At 30.2% G+C, this 23598-nt stretch overlaps 1 protein-coding gene across 7 annotated transcripts; it reads left to right on the plus strand.

Annotated features, from left to right (window-relative positions):
* The first annotated feature begins 13030 nt into the window (after nt 1-13030).
* Nucleotides 13031-21383, plus strand: LOC105113544 (ABC transporter C family member 14-like). Of its 7 annotated transcripts, none has more exons than XM_011009752.1 (12): nt 13031-13049; nt 13931-16115; nt 16668-16988; nt 17298-17384; nt 17479-18108; nt 18259-18423; nt 18696-18990; nt 19389-19603; nt 19855-20160; nt 20260-20323; nt 20427-20666; nt 20901-21383. In XM_011009752.1, exons 2-12 carry the CDS (start codon nt 14013-14015, stop codon nt 20999-21001), a joined length of 4527 nt encoding a protein of 1508 aa, XP_011008054.1. In that variant the 5' UTR covers nt 13031-13049; nt 13931-14012; the 3' UTR covers nt 21002-21383. The 7 variants fall into 7 exon arrangements, with proteins under 7 accessions (XP_011008054.1, XP_011008056.1, XP_011008052.1 ...); XM_011009754.1 differs by lacking the exon at nt 13031-13049 and adding an exon at nt 13216-13234; XM_011009750.1 differs by lacking the exon at nt 13031-13049 and adding an exon at nt 13254-13341.
* Nucleotides 21384-23598: the final 2215 nt, after the last annotated feature.

Genomic DNA, 23598 nt, shown 5'->3' on the forward strand with positions numbered 1-23598 from the left:
TTTCTTCATTCTGCTTTATGTGTGATTTACAAAGTATTTTAAAGTACAAGATTTGCACGCCAAGAATTGTGCAAGGAAGTTACAATACAGATTTGATGTAGCTAAACTCTAGGAATCAGTCTTTCCTAAACAAATATCTCTACCTAAACATTAGGAATCAATGATTTCTGGTTTTCTGCAGTACTCTTCTCCTGCTGATATCCTTGATGACACTTCTTTTCATTCTCATAGTTCAATTAAAAATCGTTAATTAGTTTCTACCTACTAATCAACATGCACCATAAATAATTAAGGGCGTGCTTCACGATAAAATAATAATAATAATAAAATACTGTAGATGTGAAGCATATATATATATATATATATATATGAAGAAAAGAGGAGTGTGTGTGGCAGATAAAAACGATGAGTGCTTGAGAATAATTATATCTTAAACAAATTCACCATTGTAAAGCTGCGTGCATGGGAAAACTGTTTCCCGGGAAAATCTTCTAAAAACCAAAACGAAAACTCTCACCTTAATTGTCGGAGCAAACAAAACACTTGTTTCTACTACACACGTGTCTTCCAAAAGGAGAAGCTTTTTTTTTTTAACACGTGTTTTGAGTTTTGACCATGCTGCCCTCTTCCCTTTTTACCACCGCGATTCGAGCAATCCCAATTTCTTACACATTAATGTTTCTTTTTCCTTAAAATGCTAAAATACCTCAAATAACCAGTCAAAGGAAGGTCCAATAAAAGTAGAATTAATTTAAAAATTTATAAATAACAAAAGTAATTTGGACAGCTCAATTTCTGTGGAATTCCCCGAAGAAGACAGAATTGAAGGAAATTCCTTGCTCCGTTTCCTCGATATTACTCGGAGCGTTGACTGCAATGAACTAGGACTTCTCTACACAATTGTTAGGCCGCAGCCATTCACGAATCTTGGTCAAGGGGCCAAAGGTCAAGAAAGAAAAAGCTAATAAACAAGTTGCTCTACAAATTGTTCCCATCACTCTTGCTTTTAATGCAAATTAAGTTTATTTTTAAAAAATAATACGTCTTTAAATTATTTAAAGAATTTATAAATATCATTACCATCGATTAGAAAAAACCGTGTACAAAAATTAGATGTTTATTTCACGTTGTTTTTTGGAATCCACACACCAACTATCAGCTTCCGTTGAGGAGGATGCCTGTTCCAACGCATCTCTATCTTTTACTAGCTCATTAACTCCTGTTTGTCATTGCAATGTTTTTTTAAAAAAATTATTTTTTATTTTAATTATTTTTTTAATATTTTTTAATTATTTAGATGTGTTGATATCAAAAATAAATTTTTAATAATAAAAAATATTTTAATATATTTTTTTAAAAAAAATATTTTAAAAATAATTTTCACCACACTTCTAAACAGACCCTTATAAAAATATAACTATAAGCCAAATACAATCTAAAAGGGCAACAAATAATATATATATATAGTGTGTGTTACCTATAATTCGTCGTGAACTAGTATTTTTGTTTTTTTTTTTTAAAAGAATGTAATAGCTTATCCAAAAAGATTTTTTATGAAAAATTATTTTTTTAGTAAAAAATATTATTATGCAAGCTTATACAATACTTTTTTTATAGCAAATGCAAAAAAATAAAATCAATGGGTGAAACTGGAAATTAAAAAAATAAAAAAAATAAAAAAATTATAAATTAACTAGGACCTAACTAGTAGATAAGTAATCCAAGCCTATTGGAACTAACAATGTTTTTATTTTAAAAATCACTTTTCATCTAAATAACAAAAAAGAGTGTTGTGCGGGCATTAAAAAAAGAGAGGAGGATTTCTTACCTAAAGCCAAAAAAGAAAAAAAAAAAGGAAAGAACTATATAAAAAACAAACAAGCAACAAAAAGATAAATTATTTTTTTAATCCTAAGGAGCTGAAAATACATCAAACTCAAAAAGTTAAAAAAACTATAGAACATACATTAAATCATAATATTCTAATAAGAAAAACCATAAAAGAAAGAAAAAGACTTTCCTAAATTTTGTTTAAAAAATCTAAAAAGAAATTCAATAAAAACTAAACTCAAAAAATTAAAAATAAAATAGATATAAAAACCAATGAAATAAAAAAAAGATGGTGCAGGCATGCTAGCCTAACAAATCCAGGTTAGTATGGTAAATCCATGACGCAGATCATGAGGTGGAGCTATCTTTTATATAAAATAAATTTAAAAAAAAAAAGTACAATTTTAAATGAACCTAACATTGAAGGATGTGATGAAAAAGAAAAATTGATGCAAAAAAATAAAAACTAAAAAAAGATCGATATCAAATAAAGTTAATACCTCACACTTGTGACTCGGGTTATAAAACCGAAATTACCATATTAAAAAAAATCAGAACCTAAATTTAAAATCAATCAAATATTGAATGATAAAATAAAAAAATTAATAAAAAATAATAAAAATAAAGAATGAAGATCAAATTCAACATAAAAATAAAAATAAATAATATGGTGTGGGGTGAAATTGAAAATGAAAGTTAATTAAGAAAATTCTATATAAAAAATCAATTAAAAGAATGATCAAATATGATATAAAAATTAAATTAAATTAAATTTTAACGAATGAAATTGAAAAAATAATAATTAAAAGAATCATGATCAAGTATGATATAAAAATCAAATTAAAATAAATTTCAAATGATAAAATTAAACAAAAAAATCAATAAAAAAATAATATAAAACAATCAAATATAAATTAAAAGAATGAGAACTATAATTTGAAATAAAAATAAAATGGGAGGAAACTTTTTATTTTTACTTGATCAATGTAAATGTCAAGGCCATAAGAGAGAAAAGAAAGGGAAAGTAAAAACCCTCTAACCCTTTAACTCAATAAAAAAAACAAGATTCAGGTTACAAAATATTTCTTAAACTGCCAGTTAAAATATTGAAGTTTTTTGTATTGAAAAGGCATGGATTCAACACAAAGCAACATTATTTTTAAAATTTAATGTTCTTAGTATACTTCTTTTTTTTTTCTATAAAATTATTAACTTTATTATCAGATATATTCATTAAAATAATTTTTTTATATTAAATAAAAAAAATTATTTGAATCATGATTTAATCAAAACATAACCCCACCAATAAAATAGGAAACAATTTCCCTGGACCCGTTGAATTTTCAAAATCGTATCGGAGAAGGAAAAGTCTTCGAAGAACCAGAGGATTAGATCATGGATGGATCTCACTGTATGAGGTGAATGGTTCGACCGTGATCGTATACAGAAGGACAACAATTAGTTCATGGATCATTTTTGCGAGGTGAAAGGGAGGAAAGGGCGCCTGGTAGCGAGTGGCCCACAAGGACGAAAGGTCACGACAATTAAATAATTAAAGAGAGGTGGAAAAATGAGAGTACCAGTAATAATCTATGGAATGATGCTGTCGTCCTGCCATGTTTTTGGGCACGAGGAACCTTTTACTAATCTTTGCCAGATTGCTCGGTCCACCAACCACTTCCCTTTGGGATCTCCATGAGGCCAGCACTCCGTCCTTTCTGTGGAAATAATAATAATAATAATAATCATAGAACAGATAGACCGTCGGTCATAAATAAATAATTGAATTATGACATGATCTGGTTATGGATCCATGCACCGGGCAATGGGTTTCTGCGTCCAAGGGTTGTGTCATGAATCTCAATCATAAACCCAGTTAAAATATGGTCGCTTTTTTCGAACAACGCACATGGTATAGCAGATTTGACTGTTCAGCACCTTCTTTTTTTTTTAATTTTTATTATTACCCAGATGGTGTTCTTGGTGAGGTAGAGCCGTGCAGGGCTGTGTTCTGACTTTTTCCAGGTTCCTAGTAGCCGTATGGCCTCAATCAGGCACCAGTTAAGGGCAGGGAGACTGCATGAACAAAATTGAACTTTAAATCCACCATCACTCCTCGTCATTTGGATGATATTCCCAAACAAGTTGTTCGAGATCAGACCACTCAAAGTAATGAATGAATATAAATTGTTTTTTGCCTCTTTTTATAACCAAAAAAAAAAAAGATTCCGGGAAGAAAAGCAGACGTGTAATTTTTGTGCTTGCTCATCACTCAGGATAACAAGACAAATTCAAAACAAGGTGCCTTGCTTTTGTTATTTTATGGAAAAGTATAATGGTTAGATCCTCCGATGTATCTGTCTGCGATGTCAATTTTGCTGCGGCATGATGCCAGCCACGACGTTATCTTGCTTTTACTAATTTATGCGTGTGGTGATAAAATTAGAACAACGACATGAGAAGGGAACTTAAATCAGCACAAGGAAAACAAGGATGGCAGGCTGAACTTGGTGTTCACGGAATATAACTGAATTATAAAATTAATACATATTACTCCAAAAAAAAAAAAAAAAAACCTGCTGTGGTTCATGGGGGTGAGGATGAGAGGGTTCTTTTATAGATTCATTTTTTAATTATTCCATGAATAGAAAACTGGGAAAAGCATAAGAAGTAATAATCCAGGGGTTTGCAAGCACGTCGTTAGTCAATTGTTTAAAAAAAAACCACAAATGAGAAAACACCTAGTACAAAGTGGAAGATGATGCACAATCTTGTAGTAAGATCGCTAGCCACTCAAGTTTCCTAGATAGTGACTATCTAATCCATTTGACATGAAAGATTGCTTTTTAACTATGTTCTTGCTTGAAAACTTCTAAAAAGCATCATAAAAATCTAAAGAATATCATTAATAACATCAAACCAATATTTAATCTCCCTAAAAATACAAAACCAACCTAATTCAACAAACATTAGAGACCGGATTAACCTTTTTTCTTTTTTTGGTCGAGATGAAGGGTTAGGATTAAAAACAATGTAATGGGATTTCTTTCTAAATAAAACCTATCAGCATGAAAAACAATTTTTTACGCCATCAAATTGCAGACAATCAACTCATTTTCTATCCTTCCCCGTCTCCTTACAACTTTCTCGTTAATATCTTAAAATTAGCGATGTGAATAAATAAAGTTTCAAACCCAAACATAAAAATGTCAAGAAACATGAATTTAAAAATTTTGAGACTACATGAAACATGTTCTATTCACGTGAAAAAATATATAGACTGAATATTTGTTTTAATTTCAAATTCAATACTTGAAGCTTTAAATAATTTAAATAAATAAGATTGAATGTTATTTTTCTAAACTAAATAATATTATTGATAACTAATGTAATCCATATCGGATTGTGCCTTTTTCATATGTTATATTTTCATTGTTTGTTCTAATATTTCTTTCATCTTGCATCAAGTCTTGCTTTGCCTACAATGTCTGTAGCCTGATTCTATTTAATATTGATCCTAAATAATTTTAAATTTGTGATAATTGAGTTGGTGTCAATATTTGAAATCTAGAAACATTATTTTAGTTGCCAGGGAAACATGATGAAATTTACTTGAAGACAATAAAGATAGAAGCTCATTATTGGCTATTGACGTTAAAACTTAATCTCATACCTCATTTTACATTTTATAACCTATCTAGTCTTCTAAGTATGGTAAATTATGTGAATCAGATGATATAATTTTATCTAGTAGGCAAACATATTAGAATAATTATTGAATGAATGTTTTTTTATATAATTATCCAGGTTGTGTTTGGATGATCAAAAATATGAAAAAAGGAAGAGGATGGTAGTCAATAGCAGAGCCACAATGGGGATTAAGGGGGCAATTGCCCCCTTAATCTTTTTTTTTTTAATTTTTTTATATTAAGATTTTAATATAATAATTTAATAAGTTTTTTTGAATTATTTTTTCTATATATTTTTTCTATAATTTGTTTTTAATTTTAAACTATTAATTGATTAAGTAACCTTTTATACTTTATACTTAATATTTTAGGTGAGTTTTATTTATTTATTTTCATTATTTAATTTTAGTTTTGTTTCTTAATAATATGATAATTTATGGATATGTTAAATTAATATGTTTATGTATCATATTATATACATATGAATATGAATTGAAATGAGTTTTGATGAATTAATATGTATTTGATTATGAATTTTATATGAAAAATAATGGTGATTAACGTACTAGTGATTAAAAATGAAGTATTAAACAACTAAAAAAATATAAGGGATACAATAAAAAATATATTAATATTTATACTTAACTTACTTGTGTAAAACAACAAATTAATAAAGAATTGTTGCTAATAATTTCACTAGTCCCTATAAGATTTAGAAATAAATGAATAAAAGATTCATTATATATATTGAGAAAGAATATCTTTATTGAAATTAATAATGAAGTCATTATTAAGTAATTTTAAAATATAAAAAATTAAAAATAATAATTATAATATTAGTTTTTTCATTTTAAAAATATTCTTAAATTAATTTTATTTGATATGAGTTAGTATATGAATTTCAAATTGATTTCTCTATATAAAACACATGTTTATATAATATATAATATTAAGTATTTATAATTTCCCCTCTCATTTAAAATTTTTTAGCTATACCACTGGTGGTGGTTAGAGTTTTAGTTTTTTTATGAAAAAATTATAATATTTAATATAAGAACCGTTTTGTTATTAAATAAAAATTAATAGCAAACATATAAATAAACAAATAATTATTGTTATTTTTTCTTGTAGAGGAAAGTTTTAGCACACATATAAAATTCATGATGCAAACTATAATTTTTTGAAATTTGATAGTCAAGTGTAGTCTAAAACAAACTACAAGATGTTAGTGGTAATTCTAAAAAAATAACTGATCATGATGGCCCATATAAAAAAACTTGTTAATATTTTGAAATATTTCTATAATTTTACTTGATAACAAAGCAAATACTAAATGAAATTTAATGAAATATTTTTTAAAATATATTTTTGAATTATTCCAAGAATAAAAAAATATATACCTAACATATTGGAAACTATTTTTTAAAAAAAAATTACATCAAAATTGTTAAAAAAAATAAAAAAGAAAAAAAAAAGAAAAAGAAAAAAGGATGGGGCTAAGCATGTTGGTTTGCAAGCATGTTGCTAGTCTACTTAAAAATAAAAACAAAAGAGAAAACCCGTTGTAAAAAGTAGAAAATGATTCACCATCTTCTAACCAACAATTTAAGGTGGCCATAAAGTTAAATTCTAACTTATTTGAATGAAAAAAGTGTTTTTTAAACTATTTTCTTACTTGAAAACATCATAAAGATATAAATAAACTCTTTAATAATTTTAAATCAGTTTTTATTCTTTCTAAAAATAAAAAATCAATCTAATTTAAAATAATATTATAAAGACCAAATCAACCTTCTTCTTTTTTTATCAAGATGAAATGTTAGGATTAAAAATAATGTAATGAAACTTTTCTTTTTAAATGAAACTCATTAACATGAAAAATAACTTTTTATGTAGTTAAATTGTGGACAATCGACCCATTTCCTCTCCTCGCCATTATCTCCCTACAACTTTCTCACTCATGTCTCAAAATTGATGGCTAAAATATAAATAAAATAAAATTTTGAACCCAAACATAAGAACCTCGAGGAACATGGATTTAAAATATTAGGGACTACAAAAAAAAAATGCTCTATGCATAATGAAAAATAAAAGAGACTGAATATTTGTTCAATTTTAAATTTAGTCCTTGCAACTTTAAAAATTTTGAATTAATAAGATTAAAAAAATAAGTAACATTACATGTAACTATTGCAATTGATAATAGATTGTCTTTTTTTATATATTGTATTTTTATTATTTGTTATAATATTTTTTTCATTGAACCACTTGTTTATGATTTCAAACATCATTTTATAATTTATCAAAAGTTAATTTTACAAAGCCAAACTAAAAATTTTATTAAAAATATTAATTAAAATAATAAAAATCAAATTTAACATTAAAAGAAATTATAGCCCACTTTGTTATTTTGGAGAGGATCAAGTGTGGAAACTAAAGAAAGGAGAGAGAAAATAAAATGAAAAAAAAGAGAAAAGAACGGGTTGTTGGCATCACATTAGAGCTTCACTATAATCATGCATTGCCTCATAAGAAAACTTATACTAAAATGATTGCAATAAAACCATCAAAGACTGTCTTCGAAACTTGAAGAAAGATGCATATATCTCTACAACGTTATAACTTTTCTTTTATGTTAGTGTGTTTGTTATACATGCGAATCATGTTTTCCTTCTCATTTTATTTGAGCATCTGATTTAGTAAGAAAATGGTTAAATGTTTTTTTTTTTAATTTCAAATTCAATCTCTAAAATTTTAATTGTTTTGAATTAATAAAATTTTATTTTATTTTACTGAATTGATGATTAATTGAGTGTTGAAATTTTCTTTTGATATCATAGAATCCTTTTAGAAGCTAATCAAAACAAATCAAGCATAATCTCAAACAATTTAATGTAAAAATTTCAAATTAAAAAAAAAAAGAGTTAATTAACTAAAACAATTAAAAAAATACCACGCAGCACTGTTACAATTCATAGTGGATTGTCAAAATCAATAGCTCATTTTAGTTTTTTTTTTAATTGATGGTTTAATTAGGAAGAAAATATCATATCATCATATATAAAAGACTATCCGCAAGCATTTCTATTGTTACATTCTGAGGTCGAAATTGTTTGATGGGTCTCACGTTATCGGGAGCATCTCTGCGGAGTCCATGAATTAAGACAGGTATCTGTGTCATGAGTTCACTATTCATACTTTAATCCTGTGATTGTAGTTCATTGTCTGGCTCCTGATAATTAATAAATGCCGTCTTCTACCTCAGCTTTTGTGCTCTTGCTCATCACTCAACTCAGCCCGTCATCAATCCAAAACAACAAAACAATCAAGGCTTCATTCTTTTGTTGTCTTATGGGCACAGAATTTAGACTCTTCTATGAAACCTAGCCACCTCTGTGGTCAATCTTGCAGCAGCATGATGCCATCCATGACGAACTATCTGGGTGCATTATTTTGCTGCTGTTGATGGAGAATTATGTGACAGCAATTTCTCGCAACCGGTCACACGTTGGTTGTCAATTTTGTCTTGACTGGTATTTCTTTTAATTAAAATAAAATATTTTAATTTTAAAATATTTTGACTTGTTGTTTTGGATTGTATTATATATATTCAATAAATATAATATTAAATAAATATAATTTTAAAATTTTAAATATTTATAAATAGTAAAAATTAAATAAATCTTTATCTTAAAATAATTTAATTTAAATAAAATATCAAAATATTATAAAAGTAAAATATTTTAACATAAATATTTTAAATATAAAGTTGGGTGAATGTTATGGAGGCTAATGGAATCTAAAACTTCTTTTATTTTGCTCAATTTTCTATAAAGTATAAATATAAAAAAAATATCATGAATATAAACCCCCATATATACATATTAATGATAAATTGAATTTTTTAAAAATAATATCATTGTTAATGAAAATAGTAATAATAATTTTTAATAATATTTTTAATATCATTATTATTAAAAATAATAATAAAAATAACCTTTTTATATATAAATAGTTTAATTAATAAAATTTAATTTGATTTAATGGCTTTTCAAGAATGAAACGAAACATGTGAAATGAAACCGGAATATTAGAGTCGTAATTTAGCTAAAATATTTAAAACAAATTAAAATTTAAAATGAAATAACAATTATTTTATTTTATTCTATTTTTTAAATTGATTTGATCATTCCAGTAGAAACAAAATTAAATTAAGAACCTAACTTTAAACTGATCAATAGTGGGTGTCCAAGCGACAGTGATTTACTTGTCTGAATGCAGTAGAAGCTTGTGGCGCCATAATCTACTGATTTTTATCCGGTAATGCTCCTGTTTAATTCTCAATTTAATGGGATATTTGTGCTTATAATAACCTTACTGTCGTCATTTTTCCCCCGCCTGACAATAATTATTCTTTAAGCAACTTAATTACAGCTTGTGATCTTCCGGTCATGATATTTTAATTCTATCCTAGCTTAGCATATCAAATGGAAGAGGGACTTATTTCTTTTTTGTTTTTATTTTTGGTTGTACCCTAACATTCTAAATAAGAGCACTAATCATTAAAAATACACATCTCTAGTAAAAATAAAAATAAAAATAAAAACTAAAACAATTATTAAAAAATTCTATTGCCCTATTTAGGAATGTGGTTTGCGTGTTTTAAAAAAAATTGAATTTTATTGTTTAAAATATTTTTTTATATTTTTATATTATTTTAATGTGATAATTTTAAAAATAATTTTTTTAAAATAAAAATATGTATTTTAATATATTTTTAAACAAAAAATATTTTAAATTGTCATAATTATCACATTTTCAAACGGCACTTAAAATATACTGTCTGGATATTTGCAACTATAGCATGCCCTAAAAAAATATATATACAATATTTTATTTTCAAAATATTTCTGTACTTTGTTATATTTTTTTTTATACACAAAATATATCAGGTGCTTACGAACTAGATATTTCCACTTCCAAAACAAAATTTAAAGGCTGCAATTCATAGGCATCACTAAATATCAGTGAGAAGAAAGAGTCAAAATAAAACCACGTAACTAATACCTAGATCTTGACCCGTTTGCTTTACCGACTCAGAGATTCATAAGTAATATAGTTTTCTTTGTTTATTTATAGAAAAAAGGATTGCAAATTTGTTCAGCGATTCATGCTGTCCTCAATTGGACTCGCGCTTGTTTGTTGATCGATAGCTATTTTTTAGAACTGGTTTGACTGGACTTGATTATCTCAGCTTACTTCTTTTATTTTTTTTTTAATTTAATTTTCAATTTAAGGATTTTTTATTGAATTAAATTGTCCAAAAAATCCCGACCTTTAGATTAATCTTGTGTATCCGAGGCTCAGCCTTTCTGATTTATCAAGTACTGTTAATTCGTAGTTATTTCCCAAAATAATATTTAGAGCACCAGTTTTCGGCACCCCTAAAGCCGCCCACAGACCTGCTTGATGGCCTTTTTTAAAAAAAAATATTTTTTTCTTGAAAAGTAGTAATTTAATGTTTTTTATGTATTAAATTATTTTAATATATTCTTAATTACTCTCATAATAAATAGGGTTCATAAACTTTATGATAAAACTTCAACTCGACAGGATGTTACAATGAGGAATTATACACGTGGTTTGTATGTATGTTTTAAATACCAATGAAATATTTAGTATTCACGTGGTTGGTTTGTATTCAATGTCCTAGATGAATAAAAATAACTAAGAATCTATTTGTTTCTATAGTTGTTTCTTTTTAAAATAAATCAAGAAAAACAAATATTTAATAAAGAAAAAAACTCTATTCACTATTCATGGACTCCATTTTTTTTTGAATTGAAAATACAGGAGTGTTGAAAGTAGTACAGTACTGCTTTTTGCTGTAAAGAGTAAAATCACTCTTCATTTTTCATGTTCATGTGATGAAGAATATTTTTATTGTTTGAGTTAGATCAAGTTTGGTCTAAAATTAAATATGTTAAATTAGATCTGACCTAGTAAAATAAAAAAATTAAATTAATTTTTTTTAATTATATTTTATTTAAAAAATTAGTATTTAATATTATTCAATGACATTCTATAAATTAGATGAAGATTGCTATTATAGCATTTGTAGAATTTGATTGCAATCCTAATTTTATTCATAATTATTTTTTACTTGATATTGTTGCGTGTTTAAGAAACTAAAAAAACTGTAGCACTTGATAAATGTATTTCATATGTGATGGAATTGTAGATAATTTAAAGGAATAATAAAAATTATTTTATATAAAATATTATTTATTTCAAATTAAATATATAATATTTAAATTAAAAATCATAAATATTAATATATATTTTTTAAAATTATTTTATAACCTCAATTTAAAAAGTATTTTTAACCAAACACATTAAACTATTTTTTATTCAACCTTAATTTCAACCACAGTTTTAACCAAATATATATAAATATCAAACCAATCTCAACTAAAAATATTTTTTATAAAATAATTTTTTTCATCTATAAAAACTACTACAATACCAAATACACTCTTACACAATTTTGAGTTAGTTAACTATGATCAATCTATGGTAATTTTAAGACTGCCTTCATCTATCTTTATATTTAATTTGTGTTTGACATTGCATTTTGAATTTTTTTTTAAATTTAGTTTTTTTATTTTTTATTTTAAATTATATATATATTTTAATGTTTTTAGATTATTTTGATATAATAATATTAAAAATAATTTTTAAATAATAAAATAAAAATAATTTTTAAATATTTTAAAAATAATTAGGGTTTAGGGTTTAGAGATATTTTTAAACATATCGTTAATTAATGGAGTTGTGAAAAATTGGCGTACGCATATATATTTTTTTTTTCCTAGGTGAAAATCGGCTAGGGATGCATTGATTGTTAAGATAAACAAGCGGGATCATCACCCTGCCATAGCAGAAACATTGAGGTGTCTGATAACATTAAGAATAAATTTAAATTTTTTAAAAAAGATATCATTTTAATATTTTTCCATATAAAAATTATTTTGACACCGACGTAATACAAGACACCCTGGCATCCTAAGGAGAAGTGTCGTTAGGTGTGTTCTGTGGTGATTCAGCGTCCGACTAGTATTTCACCACGTAAGTATCTTATGCAGTTACAGAAACAGTTTCCGGCTGTCCAATTGACACAACAACGGTTCTGTCCTGCCTCGAAATTTTCAACCATGCACAAAGACCCATGAGTTGGTCTGCTCGCTATCCCTCTCTCTCTAGTGTTGGTTTATCTATCTAACTTGACGTTACACTGTTTTTATATTTTTAAATTTTTTTAAATTTTTTTATTTTTTTATTTTTTTTAGTTTTAAATTAATATTCTTTTCATATTTTTAAATTATTTTAATGCGTTAATATTCAAAATAAATTTTTAAAACTAAAAAATATATTATTTTAATATATTTTTAAATAAATAATATTAAAAAAAACAGCAATTACGTACCCAACTACAAAGCCGAGCTCTGCATTTCTGGTTGCCGTTCTTAAGTGAGTCTGCGTGGTTTAATTCTGTGCCATACTTGTTAGAGTGAGCATTTAATGCCTTTTAAATCTTCTAGAAAGACTAGCTCATCATGATCCTTTAATTTGTATGGTCTAGCATAGCTTTGTCTTTCTTGGATGGTTGGCTTCATTGTCACGGGACGACTTGTTGTGCCTAAGCGGAGCACGAGGTCCAAGTCCTTATAAAGATTTGGAACTCTGCTTTTTGCTCGGCGAGCACTTAATTATATGGAGTATTCTTTCGTGCGTCTTGGTTCTTGTTTTCTTTATTAATAATGTAAGCAATCCATAGGCGGTCTGATACCTACTCCTTAAATTAATTTGTTTATCTTCGCTTTAGTATTTGTTTATCTTCTTTTGAGTATGCGTATCTCTTTCTTTTCAACAAAATGCGCATTTTGAATATCTGATTTTCCGAGATCCCAGCTGACAAATTCAAAGCCACAGAGCCCCCCTTATGCTAGCTCCCGAAAGCTTGTTAAAATTATATAAATAAAAAATGTTTTTTCTGTTTAAGTATGCTATGTGAACAGTAGTAGTATAGAATCACCTTTCCGTGCATCTCTTTTCTGGGAAAGCTGAGTTCTAAAGGTGGCTGATTTTAATCCCCAATCAAGTGAAGTATGTTATTTTCTTTTCTTTTCTTTTCTGTACGTGGCCAAATCGGTTTTCAGATTCTGCCTTCTGCTTTTTTATATCATTTTTTAAACTGTAATCATTTGCTTCTTGGAATGATTGTTGCCATTTTTTTCTTTCTTTATCTTTCTGTTTGTGGCCCTGTTATGGCGGTCATAATTTCTTCTCCTTTTGAGGGTCATTTCTCCGTGGACCTTACTTACCAGTGTAGTGCTCTGTAAATTATACAGGGAGCAGGAGGGAGGAGATTGATCGGCGTCAAGTGATTTTGCTTTGATTTTATTTTTCCTCTCACTTGAGGGGCTGGGAAGCATGAGTTCTTCAACATGGATCACCTCTCTTTCATGCTCAAGCGCTGTAGTTCTACCTTCAGGGGACACATCTATTCCAATGATATTTCAATGGCTGAGATTCATTTTCTTCTCCCCATGTCCTCAAAGAGCTCTTTTATCTTCAGTTGACCTGTTGTTCCTGCTTGCCCTCCTCGGATTTGCGGCTCAGAAGCTGTACTCTAGATTCACATCCAGTGGACGCTCCATCTCTGACATCAACAAGCCCCTTATCGGAAACAGAAACAACAGAGTTCTTCAGATCACGACTTCTATTTGGTTCAAACTCTCTTTGATTGTATCGGTCTTGTTAGCTTTATGCTACATTGTTGTCTCCGTTCTAGCATTCAGTCAAAGCAGTCGGTTGCCATATTGGAAGGTGCTTGATGGCGTCTTTTGGTTAGTTCAAGCAATAACTCATGTAGTGATTGCAATCTTGATCATTCATGAGAAGAGATTTCAAGCTACCACTCATCCACTATCTCTTCGAATTTATTGGGTTGCAAATTTCATCATCACTGGTTTGTTTATGCTATCAGGGATCATTCGTTTGGTAGCTCTGGATCACAACTTGATATTTGATGACATATTTTCTGTAGTAGCCTTCACGTTTTCAATTGTTCTTTTTGCTGTAGCCATTAGAGGATCGACTGGGATTACTGTAATCAGGGAATCCGAAGCAGTTATGCATGATGACACCAAATTACATGAACCTCTTCTGGGAAAATCCAATGTGACTGGTTTTGCTACCGCCTCAATAATATCCAAGTCCCTTTGGCTTTGGATGAATCCCCTTCTGCGTAAGGGATACAAATCTCCACTAAAGATAGATGATGTGCCAACCCTTTCACTGGAGCATAGAGCCGAAAAAATGTCGCAGCTCTATGAATCCAAGTGGCCTAAACCACATGAAAAGTCAAAAAATCCTGTTCGAACCACATTGTTGAGGTGCTTTTGGAAGGAAATTGCCTTCACTGCGTTCCTTGCAATCCTGCGGCTCTGTGTCATGTATGTTGGGCCAATGCTCATCCAAAGTTTCGTCGATTACACAGCTGGGAAAAGAACCTCTCCCTTTGAAGGATATTACCTTGTATTGACTCTTCTTGTCGCAAAATTTGTTGAGGTTCTGACTGTCCACCAATTTAACTTCAATTCTCAGAAACTTGGGATGCTCATTAGATGTTCTCTCATCACTTCTTTATACAAGAAAGGGCTCAGGTTATCTTGTTCTGCTCGTCAAGCTCATGGAGTTGGACAGATTGTGAATTACATGGCTGTTGATGCCCAGCAACTCTCTGATATGATGTTACAGTTGCACTCCATATGGTTAATGCCATTGCAGCTTGGTGTTGGCTTGGTGCTCCTATATAATGTTCTTGGTGCCTCAACAATCACGGCTTTTCTAGGAATTCTTAGCGTTATTATGTTCGCTATTTTTGGAACCCAAAGGAATAATAGGTTCCAGAGAAATGTGATGGTAAATCGTGATTCAAGGATGAAGGCAACAAATGAGATGCTGAATTACATGCGTGTGATCAAATTCCAAGCATGGGAAGACCACTTCAACAAGAGAATCCAAGATTTTCGTGATTCAGAATTTGGATGGATTTCCAAGTTTTTGTACTCAATCTCCGGTAACATAATTGTGATGTGGAGCGCACCATTGCTAGTGTCAACTCTTACATTTGGTACTGCACTGCTACTGGGAGTCCCACTTGATGCAGGGACAGTGTTCACAACGACATCTGTCTTTAAAATCTTGCAGGAGCCTATCAGGACATTCCCTCAATCTATGATATCACTTTCACAAGCGATGGTATCTCTTTCGAGATTGGATCGTTACATGATAAGCAAGGAATTGGTGGAAGAGTCAGTTGAAAGAGTGGATGGTTGTGATGATAGAATTGCTGTGCAGATTAAGGAGGGGGTATTTAGCTGGGACGATGAAGCTGAAGATTATGTTTTGAAAAACATAAATTTGGAGATCAAGAAAGGCGAGCTCACTGCTATTGTTGGGACTGTGGGATCTGGGAAATCTTCTCTCCTCGCCTCAATTCTCGGTGAGATGCACAAAATATCAGGAAAGGTACGGATTATGGAACATAACCTCTGGGGTTTATACATTACTTTTTTCTTGTATTTAGGTTTTCTGAATCAGCCTCATGCATCTCTCTCTCTCTCTCTCTCTGTTAGCTAGAGTTTTTTCCATCAACTCTGAGACTTCTCAATATCCAGTATGTTTCTGGTTTGTTTGGTCCTTGTCAATCTCGTACAGCTGGAACGCATTCATGTATGACACTGAACTCATTTTTATTGAAGCTCAGAATTTGGCTGCTCAAAGTCATCAATGAGACTTCTCTTTTTCAATCCAGCTCAATTTGGGACCATGTTATACCATATTAATTGAAGGCTATCTTGGTCATCATTCTTATTATCTCTTCCCTGTGTTCTCTTTCAAATATTTTTGTTTTTTGATCACCTTTTGTTGGACTAGATTTCCCTCCTTGGTTTACAATGCTTAGTTGTTACTTTTGCTGCTCATGCAATCCATTTAACACGACTTTCCTCATTTGGTTGCTAAATTGCAAATGATAAACTTGAAATATTTTACTGAGATATTTTACTTTTCCTTCAACAGGTCAGGGTTTGTGGAACAACTGCCTATGTTGCTCAAACATCATGGATTCAAAACAGCACCATTGAGGAGAACATATTATTTGGTTTGCCAATGAATAGGGAGAAATACAAGGAAGTTATCAGGGTTTGTTGCTTGGAGAAGGACTTGGAAATGATGGAGTTTGGGGATCAGACTGAGATTGGAGAGCGTGGCATCAACCTCAGTGGTGGACAGAAGCAGCGGATACAACTTGCAAGGGCTGTTTATCAGGACTGTGATATATATCTTCTTGATGATGTTTTTAGTGCTGTTGATGCGCATACTGGGACTGATATATTTAAGGTGACACTAAAGTTAGTTGCTTTAAAGCTTAAACATGTAGTGGAAATGGAATGATTTACTCTTCATGCCATTTTGATCATAGGTGCTTTAATCTGTTAAGGAAATTCAGAGTCCGCGAGTAGAAAACACGAAAAATCACTTATGTTAGAGAATTTAGATAATTGATGTCATCCCTATAATCTCCTGTAAAAAAGGCAAGCAAATTTTTCTTGGTAAAAGTTACGTTTTCTAGTTAGTGAATCAGTATTTTTACGTGATGCATTCTGAGAAATGGATAGCGGTTCTGAGTTATATCAATGCCTTCTGCAGGAATGTGTTAGAGGAGCACTGAAGGGAAAGACCATCTTACTCGTGACCCACCAAGTTGACTTCTTGCACAATGTGGATCTTATCTCGGTAAGCAGAAAAATCACTTTGTATCATTCTCACCCACCAAGATAAGAGTTTATGATCGATAATTTCTTTAGAAAATGGCATCTCTCAATACCAGGTTATGCGAGATGGACAGATAGTACAATCAGGAAAGTACAACGATCTCTTAGTGTCTGGATTGGATTTTGGAGCATTAGTGGCTGCCCATGATACTTCAATGGAACTTGTAGAGGCCAGCTCTGAAATTTCTAGTGAAAACTCTCCCAGACCACCAAAGTCCCCTCGTGGTCCTTCCAAACTTGGGGAAGCCAATGGTGAAAACAAGCTTCTAGATCAACCAAAGTCAGATAAGGGAACTTCGAAGCTCATCGAAGAAGAGGAAAGAGCAACTGGTAATATAGGCCTGCACGTGTATAAACAATACTGCACAGAGGCTTTTGGATGGTGGGGTATAGTAGCGGCAATGCTATTGTCCCTAGTATGGCAAGCATCTCAAATGGCTGGGGATTATTGGTTGGCATATGAAACTGCAGAAGAGCGTGCTGAAATGTTCAAGCCTTCACTATTTATATCTGTCTACGGAATCATTGCAGCTGTATCAGTGGTGTTCTTAGCAATGAGGTCCCTTTTTGTCACGCTTATGGGGCTTAAAACTGCCCAAAAGTTGTTTGGTGGTATCCTTCATAGTATCTTGCACGCACCCATGTCATTTTTTGACACCACACCTTCTGGAAGAATATTAAGTCGAGTAAGGATGCAAGACCTGATCATGATAATTTTTCCCAGTGTGTGCTTTCAACTATGAATGTATTCCTTCTTATATCTATAGCGGGTCTATTGGCTGAAGATGCTGAAATTGTTGCAAACTTTTTATTTTCCTCATATTTTTCTCTTTCAGGCCTCAGCGGATCAAACAAATGTAGATATCTTCCTTCCATTTATGTTAGCCCTTACAATTGCAATGTACATCTCTGTTCTCGGCATCATCATAATTATATGTCAATATACGTGGCCAACCGTGTTCCTAGTAATTCCTCTTGGTTGGCTGAACTTCTGGTTTCGGGTAAGAGCTCACATATTTATCTTGCTGGTAGCCTTTTCAGTTTGCAACCTCACACACTCACAAATGAAATCACACAACAGATATGTATGTGTTGCTTTTTTAATGTATCTCTATCAGCTTCAAAGCTTTCTGTTGTGATTTTCATCCTAATTTGTAAATCTTCATTGTAATACGCGTTTATCACTATCTTGCCTCTTGGATTTGGGAGTAGATTTTTATGTCAAAATTGGTATGGAATTTATATACTGAAGATTTATCTTTCTTGGTTGCAGGGGTATTTTCTTGCAACATCTCGAGAATTAACTCGACTCGACTCAATTACTAAAGCTCCTGTTATCCATCACTTTTCAGAGAGTATTTCTGGAGTTATGACAATCCGGTCTTTCAGAAAACAGGGTAGTTTCTGTCAGGAAAATGTTAACAGAGTGAATGCCAATTTGCGCATGGACTTTCACAACAACGGATCGAATGAGTGGTTGGGTTTGCGTTTGGAAATGATTGGGAGTTTCATTCTGTGCACTTCTGCAATGTTCTTGATTCTATTACCAAGCAGTATTGTTAAGCCAGGTAATTGCAAGTTTACATGTTACTGTCACGAGGCAACATCTCTCATGGATTTGATTAATAAAAGAAATGATATAATTTATGTTCATCTATATACAAGATTTCTGGACCAAGTGATTCAAAGTGTTCCTGGCAAAGAGTCTCATTCTTCCTTCGATGCAAAGGCATCTGCATATTATGTTTCTTTGGTTCTATTTAACTCGTATGTTATCATGTTATTTGTGTTCCTGTTTACATATGACGAGGCTTAAATTTTTTTACATTAAAATCATGGATTAAAGCATCAGTTTCTTGTGATATCATCTCTGGAGTATCGAACTGCAGATACTCAAATTTCTTAAAGCCATCAGAATTTTAAATGTGTGTATTCCAGAAAACTAACCAAATTCTGCATGATGCAGAGAATGTTGGTTTATCTCTCTCCTACGGCCTATCCCTCAATTCTGTGCTGTTCTGGAGCATATATTTTAGTTGCTTTGTGGAAAATAGAATGGTCTCAGTTGAGAGGATCAAACAATTCACAAATATTGCATCAGAGGCAGCGTGGAAGATAAAGGATAGGGTTCTTCCTCCAAACTGGCCTGCCCATGGCAATGTTGATCTAAAGGACTTGCAGGTAAAATGTGTTACAATAGATCTTTATTGATAAAGAAATCAGTTTATGTTTTCATTTTTTCTAGAGGTGCAATTCACACCCTATCCTAATAGCTCTTTTAGGCTGTGGAAGTGAAAAGCAAATGAAATTGCCTGGTATGAGGACAGAGCAAAGCACAATATGCGCATATCGATAGCACTTAGTTGTATATGTGAACTTGGAATCTTTGCTCATATATACACGTTTTATCTGTTCTACTTTTTCGTGAACAGGTAAGATATCGTCCAAACACTCCTCTGGTTCTCAAGGGCATTACTCTCAGCATTCAAGGGGGAGAGAAGATTGGTGTTGTTGGACGTACAGGGAGTGGAAAATCAACTATGATCCAAGTCTTCTTCAGACTGGTGGAACCAACAGGAGGAAAAATAATTATTGATGGCATTGACATCTGTATGTTAGGACTCCATGATCTCAGGTCTCGTTTTGGTATAATTCCTCAAGAACCTGTACTCTTTGAAGGAACAGTGAGAAGCAACGTGGATCCTGTTGGACAGCATACAGATGAGGATATATGGAGGGTAATCACGCGGTTCCCATTTCTTGATTCATTCCATTTAATTATCAGTGTTATTTTTTTTTTCAGAGTTTGCAAGCTGAAAAGTTTGATGTTTTTGTAGAGTCTTGAACGCTGTCAACTGAAAGATGCTGTGGCTGCAAAACCTGAAAAACTCGATTCTCCTGGTAAAATTGGACTCTCATGTGTTTCACAGTTTTCACTTTTCCAAGCTTCTCTAGTTGAACATATTACCAGAACAAAAATTTATGGAACCTTTTGACTCCATAGTGATTGACAACGGAGACAACTGGAGTGTGGGGCAAAGGCAGCTTCTTTGTTTGGGGAGAGTTATGCTAAAGCACAGTCGCCTGTTGTTCATGGATGAAGCAACTGCTTCAGTTGATTCACAAACTGATGCTGCGATTCAAAAGATTATCAGAGAGGAATTTGCTGACTGTACGATTATCAGCATTGCTCACAGAATACCTACAGTCATGGACTGTGACAGGGTTTTAGTTGTTGATGCAGGTATGCTCTTCTTTCTACTATCATTGTCTTCATATTATACTCACCTTCAGGAAAGAGTCTTTGAAATCTCGCACAACAGTGGATTGGTCAGTTTATATTACACAGAAGGCATAGTTCATTTATAATAACAATTCTTGTACACGCAAACTGAGAGTTCTGATTCTCCGAAAACATGCCTGCATTCAGGACAATAGGCTGGATATTCTGACCGGCTTTGTTTCTTGTTTGTAACAGGGCGGGCAAAAGAATTTGATAAACCATCACGGTTGCTTGAGAGGCCATCGCTGTTTGGGGCATTGGTTCAGGAGTATGCCAATCGCTCAGCTGGATTGTAAGCGAACAGTCTGCTTTGATCACTAGCATCATCCGCTGTTAATCTTGGTAAGAATCTCCGGAGGAGCATAACTTTTACCAAAAAGGAGAGAACACAATTTGCAGAGCTGCGAGAAACTTTATGCTAATTATTACAAAGAATTTGGTAGCCAAATTATGCAAAATTTCTTCCTGGCTTTATTAGCATAACTAAGCAAGCTTCTCTTTCATTTTGGTAGGGGATGGCTTGATAGGGAAGAACAATTGTTTAAAATGCTTTGGATGAGCAAGAAATTATTCTAGCATTATGTCTTTCGATATCCCTTCTTGTATTATGTTTGGAAGAATTTGCTGAACTGAACTAAGAATAACTTAAATATGAAGAAAGAAATCCTGAGTTATCCATGGAGCATGACCTGTTTTCATGGGGTGGCCGTAGTATATATATACCAAAGGCATCTCCATGCATAACTCATAAAATGAATAACAAAAACAAACTAAAAAGAGGATGGTGTTTTGCAGATGGGGACGGTGCTGTCTCTTTCCGAAAATAATAATAATAATAATAATAATAATAATAATAATAATAAAGTACAAATATGTTCTCTCTTTGATCTTCGGCATTGATCGCTTTCAATGAATGGCTCCAAAAAGAAAAAAATGGTATAAATTCTTGATTGATTATATACTACTTTAAAATTGATTATAATTTCTCAACTTGCCTAAAATAAACATATTCCTTGTGTTTTGAAATAGTATTAGATGTCGTAGTCGCGTGATACTGTGAGAGCTTGTAGCATATTTGTGTATTATTATGGATTTGTATAAACAATCATAAAAAAATTTATATGGAGAAAAACAATTGTAATTCATAATATTTTTAAAGAAAAAATTATAAAGTTAAATATTTTATTAGTTTAATATTAAAAAAAATAAAATCGACAAAAATAATTAAAAAAAAATAAAATTAAATAAACAAAAGAAAAAACCAAGCAGAGAAACACAGTAGCAATTTATAATGTTTCATAAGAAAATTTAAAGTTGTAATTATTAATCAAATTAATATTAAAAATAATAAAATTGATAAAGATAATTTTAAAAAAAATCATAACAAAAAAAATAAGGGAGAATATTGTAGCAATCCACAGTGTTTTAAAGAAAAAACTACGAAACTAAATTCTCAATCAACTTAATATGAAAAAAATAAAATTGATAAAGATAATTTTAGAAAAACATCATGTAGGGAAGCACTATAGCAATCCACAGTATTTTAAAGAAAAACTTTACAATGCTAAATTATCAATCATTTTAATATTAAAAAAATAAAATCAACAAAAACAATTCTAAAAAAACACAAAACAAATGAAAAAAAAGAAAAAGATAATTTTTGGGAAAAAAGAAAAAAACATAATAAAAAAAAAGAAAAAAAACATGTGGGAGAAAGTTAAAGCTACATTCTCATCCAACTCAATATTAAAATAATTTAGGAAAATATGATAGCAATCTATAGTATTTTTTGAGAAAATATACAATTATAATTTTCAACTAGCTCCATATTAAAAATAATAAAATTGATAAAGATAATTTTTAAAAAATCATAACAAAAAAAATATGTGGGGAAATATTATAGCAATTAATGGTGTTTTAAAGAAAAAAACTACAAATTGATATTTTCAACCAGCTCAGTATGAAAAAAATAAATTTAATAAAGATAATTTTAGAAAAAAATCGATAAAAAACATGTGGGGAACACTATAGGAAGACAAAAATTATGTGAGAAAATACTGTAGCAATCTACGATGTTTTAAAGAACTACAAAGCTAAATTTTCAATTAACTTAATATAACAAAATAAAATTCAAAAAGGTAATTAAAAAAAATCATTTAAAAAAATTATATGAGAAAATACTATAGCAATCCACGATATTTTAAAGAAAAAACTAAAACACTAAATTATCAATTAGCTCAATAGTAAAAAAATAAAATCAACAAAAATAATTCTGAAAAAAAAAGAAAATATATAAAAAAGACAATTTTGAAAAACATAAAAAAATAGAAAAAAATATGTGGGGAGTTATAAAGCTAAATTCTCAACTAGCTCAATATTAAAAAAATAAATTTGACAAAGATAATTAAAAAAATATATGGGAAAATATTGCAGCAAACAAAAACGATGTAGGGAAAACACTGTAGTAATCCATAATATTTTTTTTGAAAAAAACTATAAAGCTAAATTCTCAACCAGCTCATTATGAAAAAAAAAATCGATAAAGATCATTGTGAAAATAAAAATAAAAATAAAAACTATGTAGGAAAATATTATAGCAATCAACAATGTTTTAAAGAAAAAAACTAAATAGCTAAAATTTCAACCATTTCAATATTTTAAAAAATTAGCAAAGATAATTTTTTTTTAAAAAATAAAAAAATTAAAAAAAGGAAAAAAAAGAAAAGTAAATTTTGGGTAAAAAAACATGTTAAAAAAAAGAAACAAAAGCAAAAAAAAGAAATATGGGGAAAGCTATAGTGCTTTCCCCATACGTTTTAGAGTATTGATCAATATGCAAATTGACAAGATTAAAAGATTGATGTCTTCTCCCAAGTACAGGAGTGTCGAAGTA

The sequence above is a fragment of the Populus euphratica genome, unplaced genomic scaffold (genome assembly GCF_000495115.2).
Source record: "Populus euphratica unplaced genomic scaffold, PopEup_1.0 scaffold423.1, whole genome shotgun sequence".
In the NCBI taxonomy this organism is placed as follows: Eukaryota; Viridiplantae; Streptophyta; class Magnoliopsida; order Malpighiales; family Salicaceae; genus Populus; species Populus euphratica.